At 53.6% G+C, this 10,800-nt stretch overlaps 1 protein-coding gene across 1 annotated transcript; it reads right to left on the reverse strand.

Annotated features, from left to right (window-relative positions):
* Nucleotides 1–4,090: 4,090 nt before the first annotated feature.
* Nucleotides 4,091–4,553, reverse strand: LOC123347957 (ribonuclease-like). The gene has a single exon (XM_044985154.1). It carries the CDS (start codon nt 4,529–4,531, stop codon nt 4,091–4,093), a length of 441 nt encoding a protein of 146 aa, XP_044841089.1. The 5' UTR covers nt 4,532–4,553.
* Between the last annotated feature and the right edge of the window lie 6,247 nt (nt 4,554–10,800).

Here is a 10,800-nt window from a genome sequence, read left to right on the forward strand (position 1 = left end):
TACCCTTTCACTAAAATAACCTTATTACAGAACTTTGGAAGAACAAGCCAGGACAAGCACACCCACTTTGAGAAGTTCACTTAATATAACTTCTAGTCCAATAGCTATCCACCATCCCCAGCCCGCTGGCTAAAAGTCTGAGGTAGCCAGAAGGATCCCTTGTACAATATGGGGAGTGGGTTAACTTTTCATGTCCTCGCTTCCAAAGACTGTCAGTATGCAAATTTCAACAACAATTCTCAATTAAAAGATTTGGCCAATGTAGTTTCTTTCTCTTACTGAAGAAAATGTATTAGACTTTAGTATATCACATTTTCTGATGTAACCAAACACTTTGTATTCTAAATTGAACAAAACAAGTATCTGCATCTCAATCCAACATTTCCGCTTGATATCAAATCAGACCATCTCATGAAAATATTAAACACAACAATTCTGGCCACACAAAAAAAAACACAACAAGACAGAACATAGAACACACAACATAATTTTTTACTGTGCCAGTAAATCAAGGTACGTTGAATGCTGTGCTGCTGGCATTAGTTTTCTTTGATTATCTGAAAGACAAAAACAGAGGTCCACCCCGTCTGGGCAATTAAATACTTAAAATATACAAATACTCTTGTTGATTCTAGGCAAAACAGAGGAATTACCCCATATTTTCTCGTATGTGTTTCTTAGACAGCCTTGGTTTCAGAGGCCTTTACCTTATCAGTTAGTTAATTTGCAGTAACACAGATTATTTCTGGCTTGCTTTTTATTTCTTCTAACTCCTGCTTTTAAACACTGAAAGAAAACATCACCACTTATAGTGCCTGTAGAGTCTAATAAAATTTTCATTACATAGCACTGTATACAGTCTTCAACTGATTTAACAAAATTAGTCACAGCCAAATTATTACAATCTAATAAATTTATTTGCCTGAAGTTATTTACAAACAGTTCAAAGACACCAAAACTGTTCTCTTAAAAATCACTCGCTTTTCCCTTCCAACAGCCACTTTACCAATTCAAATCACCATTCCAAATATCCTCTTGAGTATTTGAAATCCTCATGCTTATATTCACTTACTCCTTCTTTCCACTACACCCTCAAAAGTTTCCAACCTGTTTTCCAATCACTCTGTCTGTTGCCTGGTCGCCTGGGCCCGATCCTTTTTTCTCGCTGAATCGTCCCGTCCATGGACACTAGCTTGTTCCACAACCAGTTTAGCTAGGATGGTGAGCTTCTCAACTAGCCCCACCCTACTGGTCTTTTCCCCAAAACATTTCTACTCACAAGACTACCTGAGTCCTCCCTAGTAAGGCTTGCCACCTGGGCAAAAATACATGGCCATTCACTTAACACATAATCCAGACCCCTTTGGGGGTCTACCCAGAGACCCACCCATTTGTCTGCTGACACTTAAACAGAAAAGAAAATTACACAAAAAGCAAAAAATTACAGTCTAAGCCAAATTTTTCTACTTCTATTATATTGTCCGCTACGGGGGGGCGGGACTGTAAAAATCTCAGGACAACCTCAGAGCTTCATCGCACACATGGCTTCCACCCTGAGGAATTACGAACGAGAAGTTCAGTTCCGCTCACACACCTAACGCCCAAATGAACAGAGCAGAAAAACATCAGTAACCGGTTAAACAAAACAGAGCCAAAGCTAAATAGTGTTTCCTTATTCTATTAGAGCTCACCTTTAATCATGCAACCAACAATACCAAACAAAGCAAACACAAAATAACAAGGGTAAACAGAGAGATGGTGTAAATTCTGCAGGGCCCCCCCATTATTAATTGCACACCAAACTGTGACAAATTCCTGTTACTAATTTATCCCTCATGTCAGGTGATCAGACTGACAGAGCATACAATCAAATTTTAAAGCTTCATTAAAATAATAAAACAACAATGGAGAGTATTGGGAATGCTCCCACCTCACACAGGAAAACATGAATGCCCCAAGCCTTAAACCACTTCAATACTCACACATGTCTCACTGGGAAGTTAAGCTTTGCAAATATAATTCCAATTCTGTAACTTGTACAGCCTTTGCACTTAGCATAGTCCGCACTGATTCATGACCTTGAAGACAAAACAACTTCTCCTTTATCTCAGGGCTAAGCCGAATTTCAAATTAACCCGTTCCTAGACAAATTGCTCACACTGTGTCAGAGGCTTTTCTCTGTGATTAAAGCTCCACTGAGATATATGATCTTATCTAGATTGAAGGTACCTTCTAATGGGCATTGTTTAAATGAATTTTTCACGCATGTACAGATTCCAATCATTTAAATACCTGCAGATTTTAGAACCATAATGTACGTACATGTAATATGCTGGGGTACCCTTAGGGGGTGAGGTGGAATATTTAGACAGTCCCTTACCCATTTTCCACTCACACAGGACAGACTCACAAGGAAAGGGGAGGGAAGATGGGTTCACACACTCCTAGACCCAGGCAGCTTCCTCGCCGGACAATGCCTGGCCGAGTCAGCCCACTGTGGGTCGGATCTCCTAAAGATCCACTAGTTACCGGGCTAGCCCGGTAACAGCCACTCACACTGGTGTACACACACACACACCAAGGCCTCTTTTTCTTCCGTTTTATCGGTGTTTAAATTTTTTTTCCTTTTTATCTCTTTAACCACGATGCATCTTTACCTGGTCCGGACCAATACCATGAGGCGGTATGACAACCCCTCTTGAGGCGGTAAAAACCCCTCAGCACCGGTGCATTCTAATGCATTTACCTATGCATTTACCTTATGCATTACCTTATGCATTTCCTTGGCCAACTCAGCAGTTCCCAGTACTGCTATAAACTAACCTTATTGGGGCCTCTCCCCAATACCACTTGCATCTGATCCTGCTGCACAGTCAATAAGTTCAGATGGCGTGAGCCCAACAGAGACAGACGTCCTCACGGAAAGTCCTCCTCCGATACCCCAATAGAGATTTCAAAAGGTCTCATACCTCTCATGTGGCGCCATGGGGTTCGAAGGGGAATGATCAGTAGTAGCCGTCTGTGGGTCCGTGGGCGTTGCCATCCCGGACGAGCCCCCAAATTGTCGAAGAAAAACTCAGTTCTCGCTTTTTGTTTGGGTACAGCAAAACCAAATACTTTATTATTTCTCCAGTAATTACCATGGAGGGAGAGAGTGCCATAGGACACAGGGTCCTGGACAGGTCTCTCAACTGGTAAACAATCACAGCAAGCCTTTATACCTTTTACAGACAATTTCTAACAATAATACAGACAGTAAAAAGCAACAAATACATTTTGTTTATACATAAGCTTCTCTGCTATCTCACTAGAAAAACAAGACTGCAAGACTGCATATTGCAAGGTCGTAATAACTTTCACACAATTCCCTCTGTCTTACATTATCTTGCTTCCTCACGTTACCAGGGTCACAGTTAACCTAACTCATGCTAACTAACATTCATTAAGATCTCTTTAAAACCTTGTTAATTATTTACTGGCTTCCACACAGGGCACCCCTCCCCCTGCGGGTTTTGTTTCTTTCTGGACCTTTTCCTTCACTTCACACCCCACAGCTCAGCATCAGGCTCAGCAAGGCAAACAGGCCCCACTGAGAGCCCTAAAATGCCCCCAGCCTCCCAAACACACCAACTGGTTCTGCATTGGCAGGAAAGTGTTTTATTGCAAGAAGCAGCAAGGAAACAATCTCAGTGACAGCTTCCAGGGCCCCGCCTGGGACAATCTTCTCCCCACAACCTGCCCCCAATACCGAATGGATGCGGGGTAGGAGGGGCAGCTGTATTGTGTAATGGGCATCCAGCGAGGTGGGTGCTGGGCTCAGGCTGAGGGTTTCAGTGCCAGCCAGGGGGGCTGGGTGCCCGGATTTTCAATCGTGCGGATGGGCACACAATATGGGAACCCCCCACCCCACCCCGGAAGGCCCCAAGCTGCCGGCCTGTGGGATAAGGGGAGATGCTGAATGTCCCTGTGGAGACGCATGGCAGGTGCTGTCGCGGAGGGGCAGGGATGGGGCAGGAGAGCCCCCAATGACAGGAGAAAAAGGGGGAGTAGGGGACCCCCCACCGCCCAGCCCATGGCCAGCACCTGGGTTCTACACGACTCTGAGGAAGCGCACGGGCAGCCCCCAGATACAGGCCACGCGGATCCTGCGGGTCTGGGGTACTCCCCTGTAGACACAGCTCGGTGGGCTGGGGGGTCTGTTCAGCCAGCAGGTGGTGACGGCGTAGGCTGCGTTGCTGTCACATTCATTGTATAGGTTGCATCTCCCTCTGGTAGTGCAGATGGTCCGGAGCTGGCTGGCGGGGGCGTGGATGAAGGTGTGGGTGAGTTTGCAGGCAGCCATGTTCTGGCTCATGAGCCGCATGATGTGGTCGCAGTAGCTCTGGCCCTTGGGGGGTCGGGTCTTGGGGAAATCAACGTGTTCACTCACAAAGTTTTGGTAGCTGTCGGGTGGTCTGATGATCTGGGCCAGGCAGGTTACCAGCAGGATGAGGGTCAGGAAGAGCAAAGGGCAGGGTCCCCTCAGGGCCATGGTCGCGTCTGTCACTGGATCCACCTGCAGGGGGGAGTCGGGGAGATGGATGGAGACTGTGCGGGGTGGGGATCTGCCTCCTCCATGGAACCTCCTGAGCCCAAACCTCTCCCCGTGCCAGGCCCGTCTACCCCTAAATGCTCATTACCCAGTCTGAGATCAGGCCCCTGTACTACCCTGACTGAAATCAGGGCCCTCATTGTGCCAGGCGCTGCCCAGACCCCAACCGATATCAGAGTCCAATTGTGCTGGGCACTGCCCAGACCCCAACTGAGATCAGGCCCCCGTTGTGCTGGGCACTGCACAGACCATGACCAATGTCACGGCCCCATTGTTCCGGGCACTGCACAGAGCCCGACTGAGATCAGGGCCCCTTTCTGCTCGGAGTGTCGCAGACACAGAGTGAAATGCAGGCAGAGCTCACGCTGTGCAGGGAGCAGGGAAGGATTCTTCTCCCCCCTTTACAGATGGGGAAGCTGAGCAGAGAGAAGTTTACATTGAAGTTTTCAGCTCCCTCTGGGGGCCCAACTCCCATGGACACCCCACGGTTTGGCCTGGACACTCCAGGGGGGGCCCTTGGAAATCTGCATCCTAAGCAACAGGGAATGAACCCAGGACTCCTAAACCCTGTGGAGATAAACACCTAGAAGAGCAGCCAGCCAGGAACTGAACCGTCAGTGTTACCACTATGTCTGTAATGTGTGCATTGCCCTGCCCCCCAGCACCCTGTTCAAACCACTAGACCCCACTCCCCTCCCAGAGCCAGGGCAAGAACCCAGGAGTCCTGACTCCCAGTGTCCCCCCATGTTCCTTTCACTGTCTTGCCAGGTTTCTGAACTCAGTCCCCAGGGTCAATCCAGAGTCGCCCCCTGAATGTGATGGGGCCCAAGCTGGATTTTGCTCCCAGCCCGCTGGGGTCAATCCGCAGTGACCCTGTGACATTCTGTGCCTTGGGGGAGCATACTGGAACCACCATGTTCCTCATTTTCAGATAATCATGATTGCACAAATAAAGCAGGCCTTGTAAGGTATCAGGGGAAAGGTTATGATCTGCTGAAAGTTGTTTCTCTATCCATATATGTGTATCATTAATACAATGAAGTTATGAGAATTGTGTTAATAAAAATAAATATATGGAGATGTACCTATCTCATAGAGCTGGAAGGGACCTTGAAAGGTTATTGAGCCCAGTCTGCTGCTCATTAGCTGGACCAAGTACTGATTTTACCCCAGATCCTTAAGTGGCCCCCTCAAGGATTGAATTCACAGCCCTGGGTTTAGCAGGCCAATGCTCAAAGCACTGAGCTACCCCTCCCCCCTGTATGGAGTATAGTCTGGTGGTCACTAAAACATGCTGTAAGTTTGGGACTCGGCCAGACATCAGCTCCCCAGAGACGACAGCATGGAAAGTAACCAACACCCGGGCTGGGTGTCAAACAACCCATCAACAGCCATTGTCCAGCAAGGGAGCTACAATGCAATGGCTCACCTGCACGAGACCCCACCAGGGGAATTGCTTAAGCTTGCTTGGAGAGACTCAGCAATGCCCCCAGACATGCTGCCCAAGCACATGGACTGGGGGTATAAAACAGATGGAGTGGACACATACTGGGCCCTTCTCCTGCCCCCACTTATGCTGCAAGCAGCCAAGACAGTGAGAAGAAAAGACTCCGACACAGGAGATTGGCCCAGGTTTAAGGAACAAACCTATATATGAAGGACTGCAACATCCAGTGGGGTAAGCAAAACTGCTTAGTCTAGTTGCTGCCCAGTCTAGTAGGGTTGAGAGTTTAAACTGCGTGCTTATATTGTATTTCTTTTGGTAACTAATTCTGACTTTTTGCCTGTCACTTAACATCACTTAAAATCTACCTTTTACAGTCAATACATTTGTTTAATTATCTTTACCCGTGAGTTTGTATGAAGTGTGGGGCAAACCTGCTTAGGTTTGGTGTATGTCCACTTTCCATTGTTGAAGTGGTGAACCAATTAATAAATTTGCACTGCCTATCTTGAACAGTGCAAGACGCAGGGCCGCCCAGAGGATTCAGGGGCCCTGGGATCTTCGGCGGCGCCCCCCCCGCCAAATTGCTGCCGAAGACCCAGAGCGGAAGAAGCTCCGGGGGCCCAGGCCCCAAGAGAGTTTTATGGAGGCCCCAGAGCGAGTGAAGGACCCCACTCCAGGGCCCCCAAAAACTCTCCTGGGGGGCCCGGGGCAAATTGCCCCAATTTCCCCCCCGCCCCCCCAGGCGGCTCTGGCAAGACTGTATATTCCTGGGGTATAGTGCTGGGAGCTGGGAGGATCTGGCTGGTGCCTTTCTCTGTGTGACTCATGAGCGGCTCTGGGAGCATTCATGCAATCCAGCTGGGTGTGGAGCTCCACATGCAGTTGTGCTGAGTGATCACAGCGCCTGGAGGGGTTGCTGCTGGTCACTAGCACAGCATTGTGAGAGACAGCCCAGGCTGGGGAAAGTTTGGGGGCACAGTTCCAGGCTGCATCTCGGTCTCAGGTTGCACCCCAGGGGGATCCCGTCATACCCTCACTCTGCATTTCCCCCTGGGGAGGGTCTGTTCTCAGCTCCCATCAGAGATGGATCCAGCTGCTGGCAGAGCTAAGAGTCCCTGAGTCTCCTTCCCCTTCGGGTGTCCTTATATAGAGCCTGACTGGGCAGTTGGGGTGGGGCAGCTCCTCCCACTGAAGGGCCCAGAGATGCTCACTGGGGCAGGGAGTTAAGGGGGAAGTGGCACAGGGCAAGGTCCTCTGATGCTCAGAACCCACCAGCCCCAGTACCTGATGCTCCTGCCCCTGTGATCCTCAACCCTTGGTTTCTCCAAGAATGGAAATGGAACCCAGAAGTCCTGGCTCCCAGTCCCCCTGCTCTTACCACTAGACCCCACTCCCCTCCCAGAGCCAGGGATAGAACACATAAGTCCTGGCTCCCACACCCTCTAACTGCACAGCCCTGGTGCCCCAGTGAATCTACTCCCTTACTGATGCCCTGGGTACCCCGTAACCACAACCCTCTGCCCCAGTCAGTCCCTGCCCAGGTTCCCAGCCAGGGGAAGGGCAGGCATGGCTGCTAGAGACGCCCATGCCCAGCAGAGCCAGTAGGAGCCAGTCCTGCCCTCCTGGTGCCACCCGAGCCCCAGGGCCTCGTGGAAGGGCAAGGGCTGGAGGGGTGCGGTTGTCTCTCATGGGTGTGTGTCCCAGCCCTGCAGTGCGTATGTGAGAGAGCGAGCAAGAGAGAGAGATGGAGCCAGAGTGTATATGACCAGGAGTGTGTGTCTGTGTGTGTGTGTGTATTAGGGTGACCAGATGTCTGTTGACCGGGCCGTTGACTGTCTGGTTGGTGGCACCGCGCAGCAGGGCTGGCAGTCTCCCTGCTAGCCTCCCCACTGCGCGGCTCCCTGGAAGCAGCCGGCATGTCCCCCCTCCGGCTCCTACGCTTAGTGGCAGTCAGGGGGCTCCGCATGCTGTCCCTGCCCCAAGCACCGCCCCCTCAGTTTACATTGGCCAGGAACCACAGCCAATGGGAGATGCGGGGGTGGCGCCTGCAGACAGGACAGCACACAGAGCCACCTGACTATGCCTCCAAATAGGAGCCGAAGTGGAGACATGCTGCTGCTTCCGGGAGCTCCTTGAGGTAAGCACCACCCGAAGCCTGCACCCCTGATGCCCTCCTGCACCCCAACCCCCTGCCCCAGCCCTGATCCCCCCCAAACCCCTCCGTCCCAGCCTGGAGCACCCTCCTGCACCCCAAGCCCCTCAACCCCAGCCCCAACCCAGAGCCCTTACCCCCAGCTGGAGCCCTCACCCTCCCCATGCCCCAACCTCCTGCCCCAGCCCTGATCCTCCTCCTGCCCCCTGAACCGCTCAGTCCCAGCCCAGAGCCCCCTCCTACACCCTAAACCTCTCATCCCCAGCCCCACCCCAGAGTCTGCACCCTCAGCCGGAGCCCTCACACCTCCCCACACCCCAACCCCTGCCCCATCCCTGATCCCCCTCCTGTACCCCAAATCCCTCATCCTCAGCCCTACATCAGAACCCACACCCCCAGCTAGATCCCTCACCCCCCGCACCGCAACCCCTACCCCAGCCTGGAGCCCCCTCCTGCACCCTGAACCCCTCATTTCTGGCCTCACCCCAGAGTCCGCAACCCCAGCCCTCTCCCCCTCCTGCACCCCAGCCCCCCTGAGCCAGCCCAGTGAAAATGAGCGAGTGAGTGAGGGTGGGGAGAGCGAGACAATGGGCTGGGGGGGGGTGATAGAGTGAGCGGGGGCAGGGCAGGGGGCAAGGAAAGGGTGTTCAATTTTGTGCAAGTAGAAATTTGGCAACCCCAGTATGCACGTGTGCTTGTGTGTCTGTGTGTCCGAGTCAGTGTGTTTGTGTCACTCTGGGCCCGGGGTGCATTTGTCCCTGTGTCTGGCTGATCTGGGCCTTTCTCACCAGCTGAATGTGTCACCGTCTGATCCCCTGATGTGTCCTGTTGGAGTAGAGGAGGCCAGGCAGGCTGGGCCCAGGGGGATTCGGGGCAGGCCAGGCCGGCTGGGCCCAGGGGGATTCGGGGCAGGCCAGGCCGGCTGGGCCCAGGGGGATTCGGGGCAGGCCAGGCCGGCTGGGCCCAGGGAGATTCGGGACAGGCCAGGCCGGCTGGGTCCAGGGGGATTCGGGGCAGGCCAGGCCGGCTGGGCCCAGGGGGATTCGGGGCCTGCCAGGCTGGCTGGGCCCAGGGGGATTCGGGACAGGCCAGGCCGGCTGGGCCCAGGGGGATTCGGGGCAGGCCAGGCCGGCTGGGCCCAGGGGGATTCGGGGCAGGCCAGGCTGGCTGGATACACTGTCCAGTCTGACACTGTTTCTTCTCTGTCTTTTCCCCCCGAACAACCCAGACCCCACAGATAACAACCGGGGAGGGGCTGGCTCCAGGACCGGTTCCCAGCCACCCCTCTCCACTAGCACCAGCTGTGGGGGCCCTGCCAGGCCAACTCTGTGCCGGCTCCTGTCTCATTCCCCCTGCAGTGTCTCCCAGTGCTCACAGGCTTGTCAGCCTGGACTGGCCCCACCCGTCCTGAGCAGGGAGCGACGCCCGAGTGCCCGTCCCACGCTGCCAAAGCCCCTCTGGCTCGCCGGGTGTTGGTTGGTGGTTGGGATGTCGCAGGTGTCGGACACGATCCCCTCTTGCTCCCTGTGGTCTGGGGCAGGCAGCTGTCATGTGATGGCTGGGAAAACCCTGTACACGCAGAGGAAGTTTTCACAACCCCGGGGCCCTTACCCGCCAGAGATCCTCGCATCTCCCCACAATCTCCTCCCTGCCTGGGCCTCCACGTGCCCCCCAGTGCCCTCTCTCCATACCAGGGTCCCCCATTCCCTACTCATGCCAGATGTTACCTGCACCTCTGTTCTCACTTTGCCCCACACCAGAGTGCCCAGGGCTGTGAGCCATCCTCTACCCTTAGGGGAGGGTCTATGCCAGCTGGGGGCAGCTCCCCGACTCCACTGGCCATGGGCGACACAAACCCGCCCCTCTCAGTGTACGCGGGTGGCACTGTCCATTCGCGGGTGGGCAGAAGCCAGAAGACAGGCCTGGCTGGCAGGGGATGGATCACTCAATAATTGCCCTGGTCTGTTCATTCCCCCTGAACCATCTGGCACCGGCCACTGTCAGAGACAGGCCACTGGCCCGTTGGTCTTACCCGGGATGGCCGTTCTTCTGGAGCACCAGGCACATGCCAACCCCCGAGCGTCCCCCTGCGGTGCCCAGCCTGGGCTCCACGGCACACACGGCATTCACAGACCCACTGCCAGCCGAGGGACAGGGCCCCCAGCTCCTCAGGCCCCTCTCCGTTCACACCCCCTGGATGCACAGCGCCAGTGTGGGCTACACTGAAATCCAGGGGAAGTTTATTTATCAGCGCTTGGTGGAGTCGCAAGGAAAAGTACTGGAAACAAATGGCTACATGGGAACTAAACCCAGAGCCTGCCTGGGAGAGCCCAGAGCGAGCTAAGAGGACACATTCCTGGCTGATGAAGTTTGCTCACCCACAGCCTTTGCAGCGCTGTCCAGCCAGGCTGGCTGGGACCCTCCTTCCAGAGACAGGCCAAGCTGAGGTTTGTCTCCTCGGGGAAGGATCAGGGTGTGTCTCAGTCCCCCCGTGACACCCCCTGACCCTGTTGTCTGTGCTCTAAACAGGGCACCCCTCCCCCTGCGGGTTTTGTTTCTTCCTGGAGTTTTTCCTTGTCACTCCTCACCTCACGGCTCAGTGTCAGGCTC

The sequence above is a fragment of the Mauremys mutica genome, chromosome 13 (genome assembly GCF_020497125.1).
Source record: "Mauremys mutica isolate MM-2020 ecotype Southern chromosome 13, ASM2049712v1, whole genome shotgun sequence".
Taxonomy (NCBI): domain Eukaryota; kingdom Metazoa; phylum Chordata; order Testudines; family Geoemydidae; genus Mauremys; species Mauremys mutica.